The sequence below is a fragment of the Bufo gargarizans genome, chromosome 9 (assembly GCF_014858855.1).
Source record: "Bufo gargarizans isolate SCDJY-AF-19 chromosome 9, ASM1485885v1, whole genome shotgun sequence".
NCBI classification, from domain to species: Eukaryota; Metazoa; Chordata; class Amphibia; order Anura; family Bufonidae; genus Bufo; species Bufo gargarizans.
Window position 1 is genome coordinate 32094328 of NC_058088.1, and position 26302 is coordinate 32120629.

A 26302-nucleotide genomic window follows, 5' to 3' on the forward strand; every position below is an offset into this window, starting at 1 on the left:
GCATCTTTAAATCCGACCACGGCATCATTCCATGAAACACGTTGGCCAAATGTTTGCTTTGTAACAAAGCGTTTGCATTCTGTCAAGGTTCACATCAGTATCAAAACAAACATTGGCTGTGGATTCCCAGGCACACTGGGCTTTTCAGACTTGTCTGAAAGGGGCAAAGTGACCTTTGCCTTTTTTCTGTGCAAACACAGGGCCGGAAACAAGGTCCTGGAGCTATTGTGCCCGGCTGTTCTTTGTTAATCCTTTGTTGTAAACTTGGAAGAGGACCGGCTGCTTGCACCATCTCGCCGCTTTGTATGGCTTCTTCGAACGTTAATGTTTTTATAACTCTTTCCAGATCCTTGACTAATTTTGTGGTTTCCTGTGTATTGATCACTTTCACTCTTGGCTTTCTTCCAGATTGTTGTGGAATTTCATCAGACTCCATTTCTTTTTTCAGAACTTTTACCTTGGAGAGTCTGTTCTGTAGTCTCCACCGTGAGAAGGTGGAGGGCCTCGGTTGACCAGGTTCTGTGGGTTAATATGTCAAACCAATTATTTTGCTTAATAGGTCATGGCACATAAAATGGTTTAGTGAGAAGAGTTTTAGGTGTTCTCATCCTGGTGGGCACTCCCTTGCCTGCGGGCAGTGGAAATATCTGGGAAGAATGGCATGTCTCCTTGATTTGGTGGTTTTGGACCAGCAGTTGTTTTTACATAGCGTCGAGCATTCAAGCCACCTTCAGATCTCTAGTGAATGGTTCCGGGAGAGAACGGCCTGCAGGAGTTCACTGGATCGGAAATTGCCAGATTCTACAGATCACTGCTGGATCAATATTTGCTATAATGGGATCTGGTGGTGATCTGGTATAAATGCTGCTTCATGCAACGTTTATTGAACAGCTAGCATTTACGCCGTAACAGCCCTCCACCGGATCAAGCATTCCAAAGATGTGAACGCAGACTTAGGGTCCAATCACACGTCTGTAATACACCCGGCCGGCACCCCCATAGAACTGCCTATTCTTGTCCGCAATAGGACATGTTCTATTTTTTCCAGAGCCGCAGACCTGAAGATCGGGGGCGCACTCTGGAAATGTGGATGCGGAAACATGTCTGCATCCATTCCTGCCCCATAGAGAATGAATGGGTCCGCACCTGTTCCGCACCCATTCTACGGACGTGTGAATGAACCCTTACTCTTCCCGTCTATAGGGAATGTATCATACCCAGGATACATGTAATAATATAGGCCAATGCCAGCAGCATCCATGGTTGCTGAGATGCATGGCACAAATCATTGAGTTGTCTGGACTTTCCTTTTAGTTTCGAAATATATAAAAATTTTATTTTTCATGAATAAAATATGCAATAAAAGTAATAAATAACCAACACAAAAAATACACTGTAGAAGTTGTGGCAGATAATAGCTTGGGGTCTGTTGTATGAAAATGCTCCTGGTGCCGACATCATTTACTGAACGGCTCGGTAAAAGCCTCCATGAAAAAAAATAATGGAAATTCCAGTGGACACCTGACCAGCAGAGTCCAAAAGAACACTTGTTTGCCCTCTGTGGCTACAAGGGAGTCCTATAGGTTTGCGCGTAGTTAAAGTCACAATGCCGACTCGATGTGCAATGACCATTATGTTTTTGGAGGGCGGTAGGAAACTGCAGTGCCCGGAGGAAATCCTTGAGAACGTACAAGCTCCATTTTGATTGCCTTGCTTGGTGGTTAATGGGGTCCATCCTGGGGTTCTGGGTAGGTGTCCTCTGCTCTGGCTTTGTTTTTCTCGTTATGCCTAATTTAATGCTGATTTTTTTATTATTTTTTTGAAGATTAAAAAACCAATGTCAAAATTGTGCAACTTGAAAGTTGTGGGCGGATTTGTTTGCTTTTCATTGTGAAACAATTTCGGAAGAAGCTGATTTTTTAGGGATTACATAATAACGGGGGTAGTCATGTGTTTTTTGGCCCTCTGAGACTTTTAACTAGATTTACAGAGACTCTCTGCAGTTCATTTCTCACTTCAGCAAGTGGCATTTATCATGTAGTGAAAGTTGATACAAGGCACTTACTAATGTACTGTTATTATCCATGTTGCTTCCTTTGCCGACTGGATTCATTTTTCCATCACATTATACACTGCTGGTTTCCATGGTTACAGACCATCCTGCAATCCATCAGTGGTGGTCGTGCTTGTACAATATAGGAAAAAGCATTGGCCTATGTGCACTCCTATGGTCCCAGCCACCAGAGAGGCTGACGCTTTTTCCTATAGTGTGCAAGCACGACCACCGCCGCTGGGTTGCAGGGTGGTGGAAACCATGTGCATACAGTATATCACCATTTTATTATGTGACCCAAAAATGTTAGGCCTATGAAGGCAGCTTGCCTCCCGTAAAATCTGCCGTTAGACACAATATATTGGCCAGTCTGACACGACATCACAACTGCGGACAAGAAAGGGCATTTTATATTATAGTGCAGGTGATGTGCGAAATGCGTAACGCACATTACCGGTTTCCATGTTTTGCGGATCCGCAAAACGCCTACGGACGTGTAAATGGAGCCTAACCCTAGAGCTTCTCAATAGGAAGGAGCTGGAGTGCACACAATCAGGCAAACGGTGCGATGATGTCGTCAAACCAACTCTTGTCTGTAATGTTCATCAAATTGGGGAGTCCAGCCCACAGAAGAGTCAGGAAATAGCGATCTGGTGTGAAGGGGAGATGGGACAACCCCTTAAAGGGGTTGTGCGGGTTCAGAGCTGAACCTGGACATCCCTCCATTTTCACCCCGGCAGCCCCCCTGACTTCAGCATCGGAGCAGTTCATGCATATTTTGGAGATCCGGTGACGTACCGGGGCTCTCCATGAGGCTGCCACGTCACCTGCACTGATGGGCGGGATTGAGCCCATCGGACCCGGTGACGTCACCGAACACGCCGCCGGGCGGAAGTTTCCGCCCAGGAGTATGTTATTGAAAACAAAGAGACCTTTTTCCCTTCGATCTAGCGCAGGGCAAGGGAGCGCATCGGGGGGCTTACGGGGTGAAAATAAGGGTATGTCCGGGTTCAGCTCTGAACCCCGGACAACCCCTTTAAGTGTTCATATCTGGTAACTAGGCAAACTTCTTTACGTGTGCGTTTTTGTTACATAACGGACTTTGTGTTGACTCCAAAACCGCACTTGATATGTCAGGATTTACACCCTTTCTCTTAACCTGGAACCGTAACATAAAACATTTTTTGTTCCCATGAATTGTTAATAAAAAGAATCTGTTTTGCTGCTTTTTGTTCTTGGTGCCAGAACGTCTGACGGCATTGGACGAACAGTTGGCGCACAAGTAGTACGGACAACCACCACCAAAATCTCCCCCCCTAGATGTTAGCGCTCCAGCCCATGACTCCTCTGTCAGCATAGTTGTGTCACACTTTGGTGATGAACTCAAGCGAAACCTTTTTTTCAGCTGGAGCTGGTTATATTTTCTTCTGCTTTTCACTTTTAGGCGTTTTGAGCATTTTCTGACCCGTTACACTAAATTTAGAATTATTAGATTTGTCTGGGGGAATTTCTTTGGTGATTGTATTGGGTTGTTGCGTTCCTTCGAGGGTGCATGACACTGCAGCGCCTTGCTCGTGGATAGTGTGGCGGCAGACATTATGGAAAACTTTTGGTTGCCCGTAGCGACAAATTATAACGCAGCTTTTATTTCCTAATCTGCTGCTGGAAAATGAAAGCTGTGCTTTGGTTGCTAAGGGCAACAGACAGTTAAATAAATCTTCTCCAGTACTAATTTATTAAAGGGAACCTGTCACCGGGATTTGGGATATAGAGCTGAGGACATGGGCTGCTAGATGACCGCTAGCACATCCGCAATATCCAGTCCCCATAGCTCTGTGTGCTTTTATTGTGTATAAAAAACTATTTGATACATATGCAAATTAACCTGAGATGAGTCAGAGCTTGAACATATGACTCTTCTCTGGTCACACAAGTAAGATATGACTCTTATGTTAATTTGCATATGTATCAAATCGTTTTTTTTACACAATAAAAGCACAGAGAGCTGTGGGGACTGGGTATTGCGGATGTGGTAGTGTCCATCTAACAAACCATGTCCTCAGCTCTATACCCAAAATCCCGGTGACAGGTTCCCTTTAAGGGCACGCCCCGCCTCAATCTGGCACATGTTTTGGCAGTCTATGATCATTTATCAAAGTCTGGCATTTGCTATGCCTGTCTTGACGCGCTTAAAGGGAACCTGTCACCAGTTTTATGGTGTCCTAACTAAGGGCAACATAAATAAGTGACTGATTCTCTTAGCAAAATGCTGGCTCACTTTCTTTAATTGACCCAGTCAATCTGCCAACATCTTGAATTGAAAAGCTCCAGCTCATAATGATGAGTCCTGAATATTCATGAGCTCCTGACTCTCCCCGCCCACCAGCTGCTAAATGACAGTTTGTTTTATAGGAATCAGCAGCAGGTGGGCAGGGGAGTGGCTATAGCTCTGAATTAAATATACGCTGGACTCAATGACATCACGCTGGACTCAAATCAGCTCATTAGCATGCGGCATCTTTGTGTGTATATTATGAGGTAATCATCTGTCACACCAGTAAGTGAATACATCTAAGGTACTTTTTAGTAGTTAATGATTGTATATAATTAGTTAGATTATAATCAAATATCCACCTGGCAGGTTCCCTTTAAGGCTAAGCGGTAAATTCTACCGGCAGGTGGTACCGGTAGAGGATATGGAAGTGTGGGCAGGGGAAGCCAGACCCGCAGACTCTCTATGGCAGATTTATACAACTAATCGCAAGGAAATACTGAAATGATAAAAAAAATATATATATATATATTTACACACACACACACTGTGTGTGTGTGTGTGTGTATATATATATATATATATATATATATATATATATATATATATATATATAATTAAAATTGGAGGATTTATCATTCACTTTTCCAAAAGGGGGTGTGACAAGGGCGGGGAAAGGGGTGACAAATTTGTCTTCATTTACGCAATTTTTCTGGCAGCTCTGAGATATCATAGATTTCTGGCTTGGCGCACAGGCCGCAGGAGGGTGCGCCTAATTTACAACGAGGGATGCACCCTGTCATAAATTAGGCGCCTCCTCCAGCAGCACAGGGGATATCGAGACAGGCGCATAACCCAATGACCTTTCGTAGCCAAAGTTTTTCATCCAAAGCAAAAAAAATTGCTTGGAGCATCTCGTTTCAGGTCTCTACAGACCATGAGATTTCGTGTTGATTGCCCCCCCCCCTCCCCCCTGTATTCTTAGTACCAGAGCGTTGTCTTTTTTTATTTTATTTTAATTTTTACAGTCTTGTCAGATGTTGAAGGCAATTTAACGACCACTACAGATTGTAGATTGTGTGTCGCCGTACCTCCAGCCCACTCCTCCTCAGTCTAGACTGATTGAGGGTATGTAATGACATTGTGAAGGGGGCAGTATGTGGGCTGTGTGCTGTAATCCGTGCCTCTTACACTGCGGCCAGGGGATGATGGGGATTACAGATGTTTGACTTTCAGAAGCTCCGCTTCCCGGCTGAGACTGTTCGAGAAGCACAGCACATAAGGTGTAATGTTTGATTTTCCTGGGTGGTTCGCTTTAGCAGTTTGGGCTCCTGATAGTATAGATATTTTTCTGCCGGCGACCTAATTGAATTACACATAATTTACGTAAACTGGTAGCACAGTGTTATTTTCACGTTTTATTATGCTGTTGTTTATCGCTTTAATACAGGGCTTGACAAATTTCCCTGGAATCTAGGAGCCAGCTAAAAAAGTGCGGAGCCGCGTCATAAAGCCCCCAGTAGATGCCCCCATAGTGCTCCTTCCCCTCTTCTCCATAGTGCCCCACATAATGTGCCAATATATAGTGCCCCTATAATGTGCCAGTATATAGGGTCCCCATAGTGCTTCCCCTCTTCTCCATAGTGCCCCCCATATTGTGCCAGTATAAAGGGCCCCGATAGTGCTTCCCCCTCTTCATAGTGCCCCCCCATATTGTGGCATTATATAGGGTCCCATAGTGCTTCCCCTCTTCTCCATAGTGCCCACCCCCCCATATTGTACCAGTATATAGGGCCCCCACCCCCCTTCTTGCCACAGTATAATAAAAACAATAAACTTATATACTTACCTTATGCTGCTGTCAGTGATGAGATGCAGGCCTCTTCCGGCCTGTGTCCCGCACTGTAGGCTCAGGCGGCCTGCACCGGCCTCTGATACTAGGCCTGTAGCCTATCAGAGGAACGGGCAAGGGAGACGCGTCTCCCCTGCTCCTCCGCGCCATTCATCTGTATCGCTGTCCCGAGGACATGAATATGGAGATGAGAGCTTCCACAATGGAGGCGCTCATCTCCACTCCTGCTGCCTCTGGACAGAACGGCAGCTCCGCACCCATCGCCCGGGCACCTTTTGAAAACGGGCTGACAAATACCCAAGCGCCAGGAACAAATTCCTGGTCGCCATGGCGACCTGGCGCCTGGGATTTGTCGAGCCCTGCTTTAATACGTCTTTAGAGCAAGCTGTTAGGATAGTTTGTTCATAACATTTAATAGAATATGCTTATTCTTGTCTGCAATTGCGGTCAAGAATAGGGCATGTTCAATTTTTTGTGGGCTGCAATAAGGGCACGGCCGGGCAACGGCATGAGCCGATAGATTGGGGGGGAAAAAATGTTCTTGGGCTGTGCATTGTATTGCAGCTCAGCCCCATCCACCAGACTGGGCCCATGTACAAGAGTGGCATTATCCTGATCCAAGAGAGTCCTTTTCTAAGTGGGTCCATCATGACCATGGGCTTTATAGGAGGAGCAGAACAGGGCCCTTTTCTAATGCATTTTTTTTGTCCCTGTTCTATACTTGTAGCAGGACTGAACTGGGGCCTGTTGTTCCTCTACCTTTCTCTGCTTTCCCCTTCCCATATTTGCTAATATGGAGGTCCCTTTGGAATAGGTTCACAGCACTCATGGACCTAGCGGCTGCCTATATAGTCTCAACAGTATTCAGCCCTATTTAAGAACAGGATAATGTAACAACATGACTGGTTACCCGTTATGCTGAGTAGCGCAAAATCAGAGTTTTCCAGAGCCTGGTGCTCGCCTGCTTTCACCCCTCACATTGATTGACAGCCTTCAGTATGTAAGCAGTGCCAATTATTTTGAGGTGGGGAGGGGGGGGCGGAACGTATGAATGCACCGGACTTATAACTAGGCTGCCATGTGTGTAAATGAATGGGGACCACAGCAGTCACTTGACTTTTCCCATTCACTTCTAAAGCCGCGTAGTCCAGGGTGGAGAGGGGGAGGGGAGCAGCACATAGAGTCACTTGTATCTGCAACAGTCGCGCCATTAAGGTTTCTGAGAGTGATCGTCTAGACCCGGAGACCTCCCGCTCTGCTCTCTCTGCAACTGCCGCATCTTCGCCACTCTGACAGGACCAGGTGATGCGTGTCAGCCAGTTTCATAGGTACAAATCTGCTGCCCAATGCCCTCTAAGTTTGGACTGAAGGATGTCAAATACCACTAGTGAAGAAGGGGTTAAGGTTACCAATCCTCGCTTGTTTGTTGATCAGGATTTCCAGGGTCACTACAATTCATTCCAATAAGTATTTTCTTCCAGCCGGGATTTGTTGCATTCTTCACCCTAAATAGTACTGTAGGGTTTCCTGTATGAGTGTGTGTGGGCTGCCCATCCCCCACACTGGCAGCGCGGACCCCTGTGGTATTGTGTTCCTCATAAGGACACTTTCTGTACATCCCAGGTTTGTGCTGACTAATCTCTGTATTCATAGGATATCCAGTTCCTTGAAGCCTTTGAGAGCGCAGTTATTCAAAGAATGACTGGAGCTGGGAGAATCCTGGCCCCCCCGGCGGCGGGGGATGGGAGGGGGGGGGGGGGCTTCATTATTTATTCTCTAATCGTTGTGTCTTATAATGGCAGAAAACTCAGATTAAATGAAAGGCGGAGAGAATCGCGTCCTTATGGTTTTAGATTAAGGGTAGATTGGCGGAAAATGCGCAGTTTTTGAGCCAAAGCCAGAAGTGAATCCAGCAAGAAGTATATATTATGTTTCCTGTTCCTTCTAAACCCATTTCTTTTGGCTAAGGCTACTTTCACACTCGCGTTTTGTGCGGATCCGTCGTGTATATGCACAGACGGATCTGCGTGAATAATGCAAACGCTTGTATCCGTTAATAACAAAAATAGCCGAGCGCTAGCTATTTCAGTCAGCTCTATAAAAATAACTGGGACTCGTGGCGGCGCAAGAGTGGTGCGCTCCCAATTCACTACTACGGGGAGAGCGATTAGTGGTGGCCGGACCCCGGAAAACCCTGTATCGTCCGGCCACCACCTACCCCGCTCTGTTCTCTGTGTAGGTGCGGGTTCCAGAGGTGGGACGTATCAGACAATGGGGGCATATCCTAGCGATACGCCCCCATCGTCTCAGATGAGAATACCCCTTTAAAGGGGTTTTCCAGTATTGAGATATTAATGGTCTGCCTCTAATGCCACCAGAGGTAAACTAGCTGACCTTTTGAGTCAAGGCTCAACCTTTTTGAACAGGCCTTGAGACATAACTTGGATAATAAATAAGCCAGTATCTCATCTGCAGACAGCTGTTTTCGGGGTGATTGCCCCTAATCAATGCTGAGCAGAGAGAAGTGGCTTCACTGGGTGCGAGGCCTAGGTCAGGATTCGGGAAAGTATGGATCAGTACCAACACCATATTGATTGCTGGAGCGCAGCTTGGATCTCTTTGTCCTGGTGGGAGTTGTTGTAGATGATTCTTCTGACTACTTCTTTCCACTATTTACTAGCAGCTGCTTATTTAAAGTATGAATTTTTTCCATCTTGGAATTTTGTGTGCTTTCGTTGTTATGTGGTTTGCGTGGATCCCTGCATGTTCGGAATTGGATATTGCCGTGATCTCCTGGCTGTGGCTGTGAGGGGACGTGCACTGGCCACCAGAGAGGACATCTGTAACTAATATTTCATTTCTTCAGTCATTCCCTTCGTAATAATTGTGTGTGGTTTCTATTATGATGGGTTGTATATGGCATTTCCACCACACTTCTGTTTCAAGGGTTGTGTTCTTCTCTCAGTTTAGTTTTATTGCTGTGGTATTGTCTGGGAAAACTTTTTTTATTTTGTTCAAGAGGGGAAAAATGGTCTTGGAGATTACTGATCCATCGACTGTTACTTTTCTCACAACGTTGAGGCTAGTTTCACACTAACTCTCATGAGATCCGGCACGGAGCAGCCTGCCCGATCCCTCTGTATCCGGCATTGCCGGAAACTACACAGATGCCCTCCGGCCCCATTAACTATGATCTGGCCGCACCCGACATGTATGCCGAGAATCAACCGGACAGGTACCACTGCTTGCAGCAGTTTTTAGCCGGCCAACTGTTGGCATTTATGACGGAACAGCCTATTGGATCAGCCTACCGGATTCACAACACTACTTTATACCGTATCTGGCCTGAAGTAATAATTCAAATTGGTGAAAGTTTAGTTTGAGTTTAGTAAAAAAAAAAAAAGTGGGTGACATTGATTTCATACATTCCCATTAGAGACGAGCGAATTTCACAAAGAAATTCGCTTTGTGACGAATTACTTTGCCGGTGTCGAGTTCCGTCACAGGGGCTCAATACCAGAAAAAAACTGTTTTATCCCCATGCATTCTGAATGGAGAGCATTCCGTTCAGGATGCATCAGTTCAGTCCCTCCTACGTTTTTTGGCCGGAGAAAATACCGCAGCATGCTGCAGTTTACTCTCCGGCAAAAAATCCTGAACACTTGCCGAAATTTAGTGCGGTGTGATGATGTAATCTCGTGCCGCACTGGATTGCAGGGTGGTCTGTAACCATGGAAACGAGCAGTGTATAATGTGATGGAAAAATTAATCCTGGCAGCAGGAAGCAATATGAACAATCACAATACATTAGTAAGTGTCTTGTATTCACTTTCTCTACATGATAAATGCCAGTTACTGAAGCGAGACATCCCCTTTAATAGACAGGAACGTTAGACTAAACAATGAAGTTGTGTAGTGCGTGCCGGTCACCTGGATGTGTATTGCTCGGGACAGAACAGCCTCATTCACTTGTTACCCTGGGTTCACACCTGAGCGTTTTACAGTGCGTTCAAACGCGCTGTAAAACGCTCAAGACATGAAATCCAATGCTTCCCTATGGGAATGGTTCACACCTGGGCGTTTTACAGCGCGTACGAACGCGCTGTAAAACGCCCGACGCTCAAACAAGTACTTGAGCTTCTTTGGGGCGTTTTGACGCGCGTTTGTGGCCATAGGACACTGCAGTCAATGACACAAACGCGCGTCAAACGCGCGTTTACTATTACAAAAAACGCGCATAAGAACCCGCGACTAAAACGCGCGTTTGCGCAACGCTCAGGTGTGAACCCAGGGTTAGGGTTGTCCCCTGGTTGCAGCACACACTCCTTGCGGATTTCCAAAAACTGGGACTGGAAAATAACAGTGGAACTTCAGGGAAAGTAGAGAGTACTGTGGAAGACCTTCAAGGACAACCCCGATGTGGGATTGGTGAAGTTAGTTGGTCTTTACAATGCGTTTTTGGTTATTGTGGCATTAGAAGAAATGGTCCTCGTCAATGTGGTCTGTCTGGAATTGCAGCTTAAAACCAATAAAGCGAATTGGCATGAGCGGCAATGCCAAAATAAGATATTTCTGATCTCTGAGAACCACTTTAATGTCTGCATACATTCTACAAGCGTAGGGTAAGGAGACTCCTGCTTTGTGCCCTGCCACCGCCGAGGACCGTGCCCCCTCTAAACCTTGCCACTTTCTCGGTAGTGTACTCTCTGTATTGATATCGGGCATCTGTTCTGCTCAGTTCTCCAGATGTCTAGGACCTGAAACTCCCATGACAGAAACTCTAGGGTTTATGTAAACCACCGAGGCAGGTTCTCGAACAGCAGATGCTTTGTTGACTTGTCTCGTTTTTCACAATGGCTCATTTTAGTTCAAACTATTTGAATACACGAACATTTTTTTTTTTTTTTTCTGTGTTAACAAAAAAGGATTTTCCCAGTTCCTCCTTGCTTTGTGTCTTGCGGCGTTCATGGGCAAGTGTTTATTTTTTGGGTTTTTAATTGAGAACTCTGTAATGCTTTATATACCCTGTGTTGGTCCTGCAGGGGAAATGGGAACTTCCTGCAGGATTCCATGGCAGATTACACAGGTGACCCCCATTTATCTGTAGGTGGTGATGGGGAATGGCCCATCTGAGAAAACTTGGGTTTATACAAAAAAAAGGCAGACCACTCCATTAGGCTACATGCACACGATTGTTGTGTGTTTTGCGGATCCGCAAAACACGGATGACGACCGCGTGCGTTCCGCAATTTGTGGAACGGCACGGACAGCCATTGATATAACTGCCTATTCTTGTCCGCAAAACAGTGTCCGCAAAACAGACCATAATAGGACAGGTTATATATATTTTTTTTTTTGCGGGGCCATGGATTTGATCAACGGATGTGGACAGCACATGGAGTACTGTCTGCATCTCTTGCGGCCCCATTGAAGTGAATGGGTCCGTATCGGAGCCGCAAAAACTGCGGCTCTGATGCGGACCAAAACAACGGCCGTGTGCATGAGGCCTTAATCTGTTGCCTAACTTGTCTGACAACGGTGAGGACATAAACGATTGTCTGTTTCCAAGGGCAACCAGTAGAATTTTTAAAGCAACTGCCCATATGATGGGAGGATGTGACTTGTAGAAACCGAAAAAGATAAGTTATGCAGATTTCACACAATTGCACTTTACTGCACAACGTCATCTAAGTGATGACGTAGGAGCACATTTATCTCATTCTCGGAGATCCCCTTTAAGAATTTTGTCCCTGGTAGTCTTGCCTCAGTTTGTACTCACTATCTTCTCACAGAAAGAGGAAGTGGTGTGTCCACATAAGGCAACGCCGGCTGGGACATGATCTGACTTTATCAGCCGTCACAATATAAAGGAAGTTGGCTCACATTTAGTCACAGATCAATCTTCCTGAAATTACGTTGGCTGCAGTGTTCAGTGTTTCCCGCCACCCTTGTTTTTTTTTCTTAAAGGGGTTTCCAGAATTACTCTGGTTTTTAACAGATAGACTCATGTAGTTGCTCGCCTCATGTACATTTTCCCCACACTTTATTATTATTATTATTTATATATTATTATTTTTTGTCAATATACTCTTCTGACCCGTTTTTATCATGTAAACCAATCCCTCTTTGCTTCCATCCTGTATGTAGCACTTCCTGTTCCTGTATCCAACCAAACCCATGATGCACTTCTCCTTCCTCTGCCAGAGCTCCAGCACCGCCCCTAACAACGCCCAGATAATGTATAGCTCCTCCCACCCAGCTAAATAAATACTTTATCACTGCCCCGCCCATGGACATAACATCACAGGAAATAAGAGAGCTGCATGGACATGGTCATGTGATTGCAGCCTGAACGGAAGATAGGAGTAATAAAGGGACAAGAAATACATCACAAAATGACAGCTACCTACATAAATTATTATTTGAAAGGATGTTGATGCAAACCGGAAAACCCCTTTTAGGAGACTACTGATGTGATTTCCTACTTTTTTTTTCTTGATTATTACTTTTAGGCTACATGCACACTGCAAATTGCAGATCCGCAATACACCCGGTCGGCACCCCCCCATAGAACTGCTTATTCTTGTCCACAATTGCAGACCAGAATAGGACATGTTCTATTTTTTTTGCGGACCGGCGTCCCGGAAGTTTGGGTCCGAAGCCCGGAAGTTCAGGGGCCACACTCCTGAAATGCGGAGAGCACATAATGTGCTCTCTGCATCCCGTTCTGCCTCATTGAGAATGAATGGGTCTGCACTTGTTCCCGATATTGCGGAACGGATGCGGACCCATTTGCGGACGTGTGAATGGACACTTATCCTGTTTATTTCATTTTAAAGCCTGTTGAGAATTGGTCATTTTCACGACACTGTGTGTAGGTCTACCCCATACTAAGCAGGAGGTAAATGCTGGTCAATAAATGTCAGTTTTTATGAACCCTAGTGGTTGTGTGAATGGGAGGTTACTGGATACGTGTAATAGATCTCACTGCGGAGCACAGTAGTCTTTTGTTTTATTCTTGTGGAAAAAAAAGATTCCAGATAAACGTAATATGGCATGACAAATTTCCTGTATCCTGTTATCTCATTCTTTATTTATTTTTTCACGGGAACGCTCAATGCCTTCAACTTGTGAATATTTCAGTTAATCTTCCTAAGGAGAGAATTTGAGTGTTGAGTACAGCGCTTGGCTATCTCCTGTACTCCCTTAGACATGGAGCGGCTGAGAGCATGCCTGACCGGCTACTCAATTCATTTCTGGGGGCTTCGTGGGGGTCCCAGTGGTAGAACCAAGCCGATCTAATAGTTATTCCTCTACCCTGTGGATAGGGGATAACTTAAAAGCTATGGACTCCTTTGGGGCAATTTTTTTTATTATTGCATTGTGCTAAAATAAACAAATAAGGCTACTTTCACACTAGCGTTCGATCGGATCCGTTCTGAACGGATCCGATCATATTAATGCAGACGGAGGCTCCGTTCAGTACGGATCCGTCTGCATTAATAACTTAGAAAAAATTCTAAGTGTGAAAGTAGCCTGAGCGGATCCGTTCAGACTTTCAATGTAAAGTGGATCCGCTTGAAGATTGAGCCATATGGTGTCATCTTCAAGCGGATCCGTTCCCATTGACTTACATTGTAAGTCTGAACGGATCCGCTCACCTCCGCACGGCCAGGCGGACAGCTGAACGCTGCAAGCAGCGTTCAGCTGTCCGCCTGTCCGTGCAGAGGCGAGCGGAGCGGAGGCTGAACGCCGCCAGACTGATGCAGTCTGAGCGGATCCGCTCCATTCAGACTGCATCAGGGCTGGACGGAGGCGTTCGGGTCCGCTCGTGAGCTCCTTCAAACGGAGCTCACGAACTGACCTATGAACGCTAGTGTGAAAGTAGCCTAAACTGTTGCCTGTTGACTCCTCCAGTGCCATTACTCTCTGCCAGCCCTCCCTTCCCATCTACCTATATGACCGCTACAGCCTAACTTAACTATATATAGTGAATAAAAAGCTTAATTTTATTATGTTTTTTTTATGTGCAGGTGGTGGATGTGAACATCTGTCGATGAATGATCATTTCAGCCATGATGGCCGACCAGCCTCCTCCATTGGAAGCTACTCCCTTAATGAATGATGTTTCACTTGTACCTCACATGGTAAATGGCGACAGCACCCAACAGGTAAATCAGGGTTGTGACATTTTGTTAGCTTTTGTTGGGTTATTTCCCCTTTCAGATCGTATTCTAATGTATAGGAGGAACCTGAACGTTCATTAATAGGTTTGCAGATGTTTTTACCTTTTATGATAAAGGACATATTTTGTATGGTGATAGTTAAACAGGTTTTACAAGAATGTCCTGTAAAGGTGCCTGGCGCCGACTCCCTGCTCCTTCTTCAGCCGTGCAATTTCCCCGCTGGCCTCCCTCGCGTGAACATCCAGTTTGACATCACCACAGCCAATCACTGGCCATGGTGGCGACCAGATCCCTTTGCGCACAACCATTTGAGAAAGCGGTCATTGCCGCGGCTCGTGATTGGCTGCTGCGATTTCTCACCGGATGTCTACAAAGAGGAAACTCGGCTGGGAGGAGAAGGAGTGGCGAGCCAGCACCTGGACGCAGGAAAGTAAGCTTCCCTTTACAAGTCCCCTAAAGTATATGGGGAAGGCCCCCCCCTCCCATTCTTGCACAACCCCTTAAATCACGATTGTGCAGCAGCTCTTCTCAGAACGTGGGTTTTGACTGCTCTGCTTGTGTTTTCCAGTATGCCGAGCAGAACAAATTGAACGGCTGATGTGCAGTCATCACTTCAGCAAAGGTTTAGGTTCCCTATTAAAGGCTATGTACACCTTTTGGGGACAATCTTTTTTTATTATTGCGTTGTACTCATTATGAGGTAAATATATTTTTTTCAATTAGTCTTTATTAAAAATATGGAGGCCTTTTTCTCTGTACAGAGCAGAGATGCTCTACTAGCAGGATCAGAATTTTCTCTCTGCTCCGTCAGGCAGGGAGCTGATGGGCTCCTTATCTCTGCGCTCTGACATAAACACACATCCTTATATTCCTCAATCCTTATTTTACGAATAAGAATGTGTTTTTAAATAAGTGTTTCTGACCAACAGACTATACACCGACAGATATCTGACAGATCTTTTGTGCACACCAACTATTGGTCAGATAATCTGTTGGTGTAATACAGCCCTTAGCGCAGTGGTCCTCAACTCCAGTCCTCAGGGCCAACCTACCAGTCATGTTTTCAGGATTTCCTTAGTATTGGGCAGCTGATATAATTAGTGTCCGTCCATCAGGATTTACCACAGGTATTCATTCTGTGGGATACTCCTAAATCCTGACCGGCAAGTGGGCCCTAAGGACTGGAGTTGGGGAACCCTGCCTTAGCACACAGCTAAACAGTTAACCCTTTGTTACAGAACCGCTCAATATTTTTAATAAAGACTAATTGAAAAAATTATTTTTAGCCCAAAATGAGTAAAAATCCAATCATAAAAAAAATTTGCCCCCAAAGGTGTACAAAGCTTTTAAAAGGAACCTGTCACCGGGATTTTGTGTATAGAGCCGAGGACATGGGTTGCTAGATGGCCGTAGCACATCCGCAATACCCAGTCCCCATAGCTCTGTGTGCTTTTATTGTGTAAAAAAAACCCGATTTGATACATATGCAAATTACCTCAGATGAGTCCTGTACGTGAGATGAGTCAATGACTCAGGTTAATTTGCATATTTTTGTAATTTTTTTTTTTTTTTTTTTTTTATTATTATACACAATAAGCACACAGAGCTATGGGGACTGGGTATTGCGGATGTGCTAGCGGCCATCTAGCAACCCATGTCCTCAGCTCTATACACAAAATCCCGGTAACAGGTTCCCTTTAATAGTTGAAAGCATCAGGGCTGTCCTTATAAAGTGATCTGTGCCCATGCCGGGTTCATCACAACTGCTTGATATTTTGTATGTTGACAACCAGATAAAGTGTTTCTCCAGACCAGAGTGGAAATTTCTGCTTTTTGCTCCATCGCATACATATCCCAAAATGTATCCGTTTGTTGTTTCGGGAATTCCCTGCAGTACTTTTCTGCGCCAGAGCGGAGGCCTGTGCTGGCCCTGGCCACGGGCGGCACTTCATGAGCCATCTGCAAGTCTACATATTTTCATATACAGTTGCATTATCTCCAGGGGAGCGTTATTCTGGAAAGTAAAACTTTGCACGCTATGGTCCACCGTGTTAGGTGGCGCTATATTTCATACAATAGGTTTGGGCAAGTGACTTTGTGGAGCCAGACTTCTGCCCGTTATCTATTGCTGACATCCCATGAATGCAGCAGCGATGGTGTGCGGTCATCTTCGTGGCCATGGTGCCATGTTGTGGTTTTTTTGAACAGAGGCTGGCTTAGCAAGGTGTGAAGGTTGAAGCTTGGCATTCTCCAAAGGGCAAATGTATTCGGCCTATTAGGGTCATTTATCAAACTGGTGAACAGTAGAACTGGCTTAGTTGCCCATAGCGACCAATTAGATTTCACCTTTCATTTTCCAAAGGAATCTGAAAAATGAAAGGTGGAATCTGATTGGGCGCTATGGGCAACTAAGCCAGTTCTACTTTACAACAGTTTGGTAAATGACCCCATATGTTTATACAGGTCGGCTACACTAAAGGGGTTTCCTAAAATTCTCAGAACCTCATGACCGGCAAATTATTGGTTAAAAAACATACACTTCGTTGCTCGCTCAGTTATATTTCCGGATAAACCTGCTGAGGTCGGCCCGGGGCTTATGAAGTGGTATTGCTTCCTTCCATTTGACTAATCAGTGGCACTGTTTTTTTCATAATCACTGAAGCTCAACCGTCCGCAGCTTTCACAAGTGCAACGTGGTTTCAGTTTAGAATTATTCTTAGAAATCCATCGTATGAGTGTGTACGACGGTGAGAAACTCGGCCCAGGTGTCACAACACCTGCACCCATCCCCCTACGTATTATGGGGAGAGGTTAGGTGCAGCATCCGGGGGTGCACCCAATGTCCTGGCGCTGGACGTCAGCCAGAGCTGAGCTTAAGCTGGGTAGTCTGGTCTAGGCTCAGGTAGGGGCTCTGCTTTGGGGGGAAATATTAACATTGGACATGGTCTTGCATTGAAGCGCCCCTCTGTTTTTTGGGTACGACCACACGGCGCGGTCGTGATGCGCTCATGCTGCACCTGAGGTTGCAAAAGACAGTTTGCAGAAATTGGTGTAGATGTGTTAGAGTACTTTCACACTAGCGTTTGTGTTCCGGAGTTCCGTCACAGGGGCTCGATACCGGGAAATAACTGATCAGTTTTAGGCCCCATTCACACGTCCGCAATTTCGTTCCGCATTCTGCAGAACGGAATTGTGGACCCATTCATTTCTATGTCTCTTTCCTTTCCTAGGTGTGTTGTGCGCTGACATAGCTGCACCTTTATAGGGATACATTTCTATATTCCTGATGGAACGTAGAGATTCCTGTACAAAAAACTCAATTAGCTCGTAAATGATAAACCCTTACATAGGCTAATTATTGGGTTTAGGTCTACAGGTTTCTAGTAACCTGGTGTCCGTTTTGCATACCATAAAGGGGTATTCCCCACCGATCACAAGAACAGGTACTTCGTATCCCTCTGAGCTCCCCTGAAATGAACAGAGTGGCAGGTTGAAAGAGGCGAGACGCTGTCTCGGGAACTGCCATAGAGATGAATGGAGTGGCAGTGCGCATGGGCTCCTTTTGGCCTATGTTTTTCTTACGCATAGTTGCCAACGGTCCCTAATTTTCAGAGCCAGTCCTTGCAAATTTGGACTGTTCCAGGCTGAAGCAGCACAGAGAAGTGGATGCACTTGGGAGTGTATTGGGTTCCTTGGGGTGGAGTTTAACTGCGCCAAATTTACCAATAAGAATGTTGGTATACAATGGTATACTTTGGAGGTTTACGTCAAGGAGACCTTCCAACCCGTCGCCACAATAACTGTTGGAATAACCATTTTACCCCCATCTTAAAGTATCCCTTTAAGACGTTGACGTGTTCTGAGCCATGATGTGGAACTGCAGCTGAAGACTAAATAGCACTTTTCTCACTGCTTGTATTGGCTTCGTCCTCCTTATTTTCCATGACTTCACGCCACTAATTACATGTGGGTAGTGGCAGCCAGGAACAATGCCATAAATCTCACAGTAACATTGCTTGAATTTATAGCTCGCCTCCGACTCTTTTTTTAGTTCTTTCTCATCAAAATTTCAGGAAAAAAATAAATAAATGACACTCTGATTGTACAAGCGAGCCTGAAGTGAATTTCCACGCAAATAAACTAGCATTGGCAGCTCGAATGGACAAATTGCTGCCCTGCAACTGTGAAACAGATGTTGTCTTGTTTTTAAAGCCTCCAAGTTGTGCAAGAATACAGCGGAAATAAGCTTCTAATTGTTTAGTGTGTCTCTGAGCTAGCCGCCAGTGACGGACAGGCCACGCTCACAATCCTGCAGCTGCTAGGAACAAGAAATACGGTTTGTTTGGAAAGGATGAGTCTCTATTTTCCTCCACCGTGAAGTCCCATCGCCAGGGCTGGAGTATTACCTTGTATTGCAGAATGCAACGATCATCCTGGAAGATGGCCTTCACAACCATCCTCCACTTGTCTAGAAGGACCTGGGGCCTTCTTGCCCCCTGACGGTCCGAAAAGTCCCACTTTAATGAAGTGCAGGTGCAGATAACCGCGCGTCCTCCCATCTGGCATATGCGGTTGTTTACATGGACAGTTCCAGCTGCGTGCAGCAGCCATACGCTTCTAACTGGGTGAGTCTTCTAGGAACAATCTGGACAAAACGGACACCCTGGGGAGACTTACTGAGCCAAATGCACCACAATTCCGGTTTCATTTGTGGCAAAAATATAACACTGCATACACATTTTTTTTTTTTTGCCTGTTCTGAGAAAGGGTGACGTTGGTGAGGAAAGGGGGCCAGCAGGCCCATCTGATTAATCATTTTCTACACCTGTAAATGACTTAAATCTACACCAGCAAGGGAGCTGGCGTAGATTTAACCAAGTCGCACGGCTGCCGGTAAAGCGCCTATCCTACATAGAGGCTGGCACCTCTACATACCTTAGGCGCATCAAGACCGGCGTCTATATCGCTGGTCTTAGTAATGCGTAAATGCTTTTCACATTGACACACTTTTTGAGCTTTACTCAATGAGGGGGCGTGCTTTGGCAGGAAAGGGGTGCAGCTTAGCAGGAAGCGCACCAAATTTGCCATCCAGCATGAACCTCTGTGATAAATCTGGCATTTCATTACACTTCCTGGTCTAAATTTCCACGGGTTAGACAGAATTAGTAAATCTCCCCCGTGCGGTATGCCTAATGCAGGGTGTTTTTAGATTTTCAGTGTATCACCCCATTGGTTCCTTTTGTTACACAACACATTTTTGTTTTACCCAGGCGCATAATCTTAGGGTACTTTCACACTAGCGTTATTCTTTTCCGGTATTGAGTTCCATCCTAGGGGCTCAATACCGGAAAAAAAAAACTGCTCAGTTTTATCCTAATGCATTCTGAATGGAGAGCAATCCGTTCAGGATGCATCAGGATGTCTTCAGTTCAGTCCCTCTTAAGGTATTTGGCCGGAGAAAATACTTCAGCGTGCTGCTGAGTGTGTATGGGGAGGTGTGGAAAGATAGCGTTCCGGGGTACTGTAAATTGGTTTCCCCACCAAAGAAGTGATGACATCTCTAGGAGACGTCACCACTTTCTGATCATTGGTGGTCTGACTGCCAGGTCTCCCAGGATTTCACTATATGGCTGCACTCCCAGGCACCCTCTGTGCAGGGAACTGCAGCACAGCTCCGTAGCCCCTACCCCTCTAAAAAGGTTGTGCACTCATTTACCATTGATGGCCTGTGCTTCAATGGGTGCAGCGCTACAGTATCCAGCTCTGTCCACTACACAACGGATAGAGCGGTGTAGTTCCACCGCAGACATCCAGCGCCTCCTCTAAAACAGCTGATCTCTGTGGGATTGCTGGACCCCCAACGATCAGATATTGATAGCCTATCCTCAGGATAGACCATCAGTTGTCAGAGTGGACAATCCCCTTAATGCATGAATACTGCCTGACCGCATGCCTGGTCAGTTGTAGTCATGAGATGATGATTGGGACCGCTGAGCGGATATTATTTAGGCCTTTGTTCTGGAATTACTAATGGTCAGTGTCTGCTCACCCTGTTATGTGTAGCACCTCTGATCATTCTCTGTCTGAGTTATTCTTATCTGATATTAAGATACTTCTGTAACTGCTAAAAATAAAAATAAATTACATTTTTCTTACTTCTATTTAAGCTTACAAAATGCGCTTGTCATGATTGGGAAGGAATTACACGGGTCCCAGGAGCAGGAGGCTTCATCTCACCAGTGATAACTTTCCATGGATTGACTTTTGCTTGGCGTGGTTGTGCTGAGGTGTGGTATGATGGTGGGAATTTTTTGTATTATCTTGAACCGACCCTCTGGACTGATATTATGGAGCAGCAGAAACGAGAGGTCTCTCTGTACAGTCACGGGTAGATACGTTGAGGCACAGGGCGGAGTGATGTCTGGTCAGCTTCTGGTTTACATTCTTTTCATAAAACTAGCAGACCATGATACCGCTGCTGGAGCTTATCCGTCACTTGGTCTTTTCTTTGATCTTTTAAATTATTTTCAATGATTGAGTTTTCTTGGCACTGCTCAAAAGTGTTACAGAAAGATCACTCACCAATATATCTTTTCACCAGGTCCTGGCACCTCACTTCTTGGATTTTTTTTTTTTTTTTTTAATTGAGTTTATGGAAGGTTTTTACGGTCTCGGAGTGGTCTCCATTTTGGTGGCTCCACCCTTAGGTCTGCTAAACATAGAACCTTTTTGGGTTGGGCCATGGGTATAAAAACTTGTGAAGGAAATGCCTTGATATGCAATAAAACTGAAAAGTAGGGTATTGTGATTCATATGGATTTCCTCTCTTAACAGCCATCCACAGATGATTTTTTGGTGCACCATCCTAGCACACTAATGTCTCTTGCTAGCTCTTCTTCTGGGTAGAACTTGACAGTAAACTAAAGAGAGTCTGTCATCAGTTTTGCCAAAAAACTGCTGACCGCACTAGGTAAAAGCTGGAGTGAGCAGGACAGTCATACCTTTTGTGGGACTCTTATTATCCGAAGTAGGGAGAATATGAACTTTTATTCTGCCAGGTTCTGCTCCTGCAAGTGCCCATAGGTAAAGCTTCACTGGGAAGTGCCCTCTGCATTGAGCTGCTTTACTGCTTCTCCCCTCTGCTCTGAGTGACAGCTGTAGCATCCAACCAGGGGACTGTTACAGCTGTCACTCAGCAGAGGGTAGGGGCTGGGAGCGGCCAATGAGAGAAGCTCCACCTCCTTGGCACTTGCAGCAGTAGATTCTGGCAGAATTAAACTTTATCTTCACACTCCTCCTGATGATAAACACTCGACAGTTATGTTTACACTCCTCTCCCTAGCCCCTACCTAGTGCTGTCAGTAGTTTTGCAAGCTCCGAACTGCTGACAGACTCGGAGTTAAACAGAAAACATGCCTATTTCACACCTGCTCATAGGTTGTGTGTTGTATTGCACCTGAGCCCCGCTGACCTTAAAGGGGTTGGCCGGTTTTGTTATATTTATGACCTGTGCTCATGATAGGCTATCAGTATCAGATCTGCACAAGCCCGACTGCCAGCACCTTTGCCGATCAGCCGTATGAAGAAAACACAACGCTTATATGAATGCTGCTTTCACTTTACTGTTTACCTGCTCGCCATCGACATTGCAGCGGCGAGCAATTGTAATTACAGCTTTGCCATCCTATTCCCTCCAATAGGAAGGAGCCGTCCCATTGAAGTTAGTGGGACGGCTGGGATGTAGTTAAATCTGCCCGCTGCTGTGTTCTCCTCAAACGGATGATCGGCGGGGGTGCCAGCAGTTGGACTCCCACCGATCCGATATTAGGCAATCAATATAGCAAAAGCGTAGAACTCCTTTAAATGGAACTGCGCTGCAATACTAGATACAACCCATGGACAAGTGTGGCGCTGTTTCTGAAAAAAAAAAGCCATACATGTTCTTATAAACCCCTTTTTTACCATATAGTGAAAGTCACTTGTATTACGGACACTGGTAAAACCTGAACTCTTCCAAACAGCCTCTGTATTTGCAGGTGATCGTGGTGCAAGTGAACCCCGGAGAGACCTTCACCATCCGCACAGAAGATGGCCACTTTCAGTGTATCCCAGGTAAGTGGAGTAGCTGCTCGTTCACTCTCTCCATTCAGTGCTGGGGTTTTCCGTCTTGTGCACCAAGATGAATGAGAATTTGTGTATAGAGCGACCACAAGGCTTGATGCATCACAGCTTCCTGGAAGTGCAGGCTCCGTCATCAGCACTGCCGTTTATTATCGGATACTGAGATGTATGGTGGGGTCACTTAACCACTGATGGTTTTCTACGAAAATCCATCTTTAGAAAAAAAAATTATCTTATTTTCGTCATTTTCTTGTCAGCGAGGAGAAGGGAATTCTAAATGCAGTGCAGTAAATTTGGGGCACTTGGGGTAAAATATCAATTTTCAGCTATTCACAGAGGACCTGTCCCCTCTCCAGACATGCCTTTTTTTTAACTACTTGCATTCCCCATGTAATAACTATTATGGACTATCTATTGTTATGACTGTATATTGGGCCATTCCTCTATTATTCCTGCTAGAATTTATGAATAAATTAATGCATTACTAGCAGTTTGCACTGAAGGTCCAGATGGGTGTTGGCAGTGTGGCAGTGCTGATTGGATCACGTCAAACTCTGCAGGGACACCAGAGTTATTATATGTGGATGCAAGTAGCTGCGAAAACAGAGAAGTCGGGAGAAGTTATAGGTCCCCTTTAAAGTGGCTCCGGGGCACATCGTAACTTTACCGTAACTTTTTTTAATTTTCATTTTCTGCACTCGTATAGGTCCAGCCCATGTTCCCATGATGTCGCCAAATGGGTCCATGCCTCCTATCTTTGTGCCGCCTGGTTATGTGTCTCAGGTACCATTCATTCACTTTACTTATTTTTTAACGTTTTATGAAACTGTCTGCAAGAAAAAGGTAACTGCTCATAGCAGCCAATCACAGTGCTGCTTTCATATCATTTTCTGTTCTTGAACAGTAAAAGCTGGGCTGTGATTGGTTGCTATGGGCAACAAAGAGTTTTTCTTTTTTTAAGAGCTTTTTCTGCCCTGTTTTTCAATCTTGTAGTGACATGCATGTCTCGTAACGTTCATAAAAAGATGTATCGAGTTCAGTCTTTTTCTTACGTTGTTAGGTTCTCACCTCCAGTATTACGTCTTACTGTACATGGCAGGTATCAAGACCTCTTAACCCCTTTCCACAACACAGTGGGGGTCATTTATCAAACTGGTGTAAAGTACAACTGGCTTAGTTGCCCATAGCAACCAATCAGATTCCTCCTTTCATTTTCCACAGGAGCTCTTCAAAATAAAAGGTGGAATCTGATTGGTTGCTATGGGCAACTAAGCCGGTTCTACTTTACACCAGTTTGATAAATGAGCCCCAGTGGCTCTCATTTACTAGTGTGAGTGCACCTAGATTTTGCGCCAAAATTGGCACAGTTTGGAGCATCTACGTTTTGAGAGAGTTTACGTGGCGAAAAAGGGGGGTTCATACTTATAATATTGTAGTTGGTAAATTCGGGATAAGGAGCTTTGCCAAAACCAGGGCCATTTTCAGCCCTAGTCAGTTCAAATTTGCCAAGTCTGAAATCCAGGGACAATTCCTGCAAATTAGCGGGCTGTTGGCAAACATGGGTGTGGCTTTGAAGGAAAGGGGTGTGGCCTAAGATGCGCCTTTTGCACCAAACTTGTGGTACAAATTTAGCTTAGGCTACTTTCACACTAGCAGCGGGAAGTTCCGGCGGGGGAACAGCCTGGCGATCCGTGCTAGTGCACTGTGCCGCTGGAAGTCCGCTCTGGCCCTATTGACTATAATGGGGGCAGGCCGGAGGTCAGGCCACAGCAATGCGAACGTGCCGAGAGGCGGCCAGACTAAAACTACGACAGCCACTGTACAATGAACGGTGCTGTGCTGGGAAGGCTGCCGGGCTCCCTGGAACAGCTGATCGGCGTTGGTGCTGGGACTCCTGGGGATAGCCCATCGTTATTTCCTGGATAACCCCTTTAAGCTTGCACATTGCCTAACAGCGGGAGTGCTGAAGATGGCCTAGAACTGTACTCTCCCATCTTCAGCAATCCCATGGGGTTCGAATGGAATGACAGTGTTCATGTTAGAGTGCTGGTCCATTCACATAGAGGACACAGGACCCTGGTTCTCGTGATTGCCAGGTGGTCTAGCAATCTAGCCCCCCCCCATCCTTCCCACTGGTCAGACATTTACCATCCTGTGGATGATTGGATAATTTCTCATTAGGACAGCCTTCGGATAACCCATTTACGGGTATGACGTTTACATGCTGCCATGGTGGTAAAGAAGAAAACCACACCACCGTCGTGCCTCAAAAAAAAACATGCAACACAAATGTCTCAGAACATTGTGAACTTTGGAGACCTAACCTGATTGTTTTTCTGTATTGTTCCAGGTTGTAGAGGAGAATGGAGTCCGCAAAGTATTGGTCTTACCACATTCGACAGAGTTCCATCCGTCAATGCACCCCCCGCCACCTCACGTTACCCACTTTATGCACCATCACCCTGCCCTGCTCCCTCACCCGCCTCATCACGTGTACCCACCAGTGCCTGGCACAGGAGAGCTGCCTCCACAGTTTATACACCAGCATCCACCACCCCCACCTCACATTTTCCAGGAACAAGGTATGGATTCAATGAGGTTACTTCCCTCGGCCTTTGTTGTACACTTAAAGGGGTATTCCCATTCCGACATTGATGTCGTAGCGCTTCAGATATGTGCAGGTCCCACCTCTGGGACCCGCTCCTATCTCCAGTTTGGGGCTCCTAAAGTGAAGGAGAGTGCACCGTGCATGCATTGCATGCTCTCCATTAACTGCTACGGGGCTGCATGGCTATTTTCAGAACTCCCATATTAGTGAATGGAGGGTGGGCGCGCTTGTGTGGTCTGCTCTGCTTTACTTTAAGGAGGTTCGTTCGAAAGATAGGAGTAGGTCCCAGAGGTGGGATCTGCGCCTATCTGACATTGATGGCATATCCTAGCGATATGCCATCAATATCTGAAATGGAGTACCCCTTTAAGGCACCCATAGACATTTAATGTATTATCATCCAAACCTGACGAGAACATAAATGTGTATTGGGGAGCTCTCGACTCTCTCCGGACAGATGATGTCGGCGGCAGCGACGGATCAGGCAAAGTCAATATCTCCCTCCTAATCCTTTTCCCAGAAGATAACCCCCTCCCCCCATAAAATATACATACAGTATGTGGGGGGGGGGGGGGTCGGGGAGTCAGGAGAGGGAGCTGTCGGCGGAACCAGCTTTATGCCCACAGACAATTTACCTGACAAAACCAATATTCGGCTTTATTACAGATATTCTATAGCCGCACATATTGGTCCAGATACATCCAAATAGACGTTTTATGGCTTAAAAAATCAATAACATTTAACATCATATTCCTCTTTTTATTGGATAGGTTACATATAATAAATAATGCAGACCTAAAGTAACGTCGTAAATACATTTCATTATAAATTTTGAAGTGATCTAATTCTGCATCTGTCAGAGCTGAAATTTCCCAGCATTCCTTGCTGGTTCAGTGTGTCTTCAGAGCGGTCCCTGGTGATATGTCTATAGGAAGTCTACGATCTATATTAGCGTTTTAGTAACCAGATTTTTCGGTATTCTCCATTATGTGGCCTCATCTTAGGGTACTTTCACACTTGCGGCAGGATGGATCCGACAGGCTGTTCACCGGACTGCCGGCGGAGCTCCGGCAAAGTTGGCGGTGAGAGGCCGCCGGACTAAAAAGTCGGACATGCAGGACATTTACGCTGGGTTCAGACCTGAGCGTACTGAACGTACGCTCTGTATGCGCGATTGTACAGGCGTTTGCAATCGCGCATACAGAGACAA

At 45.6% G+C, this 26302-nt stretch overlaps 1 protein-coding gene across 2 annotated transcripts in view; it reads left to right on the forward strand.

Annotated features, from left to right (window-relative positions):
- The window catches only part of LOC122946263 (fibronectin type-III domain-containing protein 3A-like), an 85163-nt gene that overhangs the window by 24334 nt on the left and 34527 nt on the right, over window positions 1-26302 (forward strand). Inside the window, exons 2-5 of one of the 2 annotated variants that reach the window (XM_044305762.1) lie at window positions 14211-14348; window positions 22385-22475; window positions 23191-23267; window positions 24835-25066. In XM_044305762.1, the coding sequence (XP_044161697.1) occupies window positions 14238-14348; window positions 22385-22475; window positions 23191-23267; window positions 24835-25066 (511 nt within the window). In that variant the 5' untranslated portion in view covers window positions 14211-14237. The remainder of the gene's footprint in view (window positions 1-14210; window positions 14349-22384; window positions 22476-23190; window positions 23268-24834; window positions 25067-26302) is intronic. The other variant, XM_044305763.1, reaches the window with a different exon arrangement.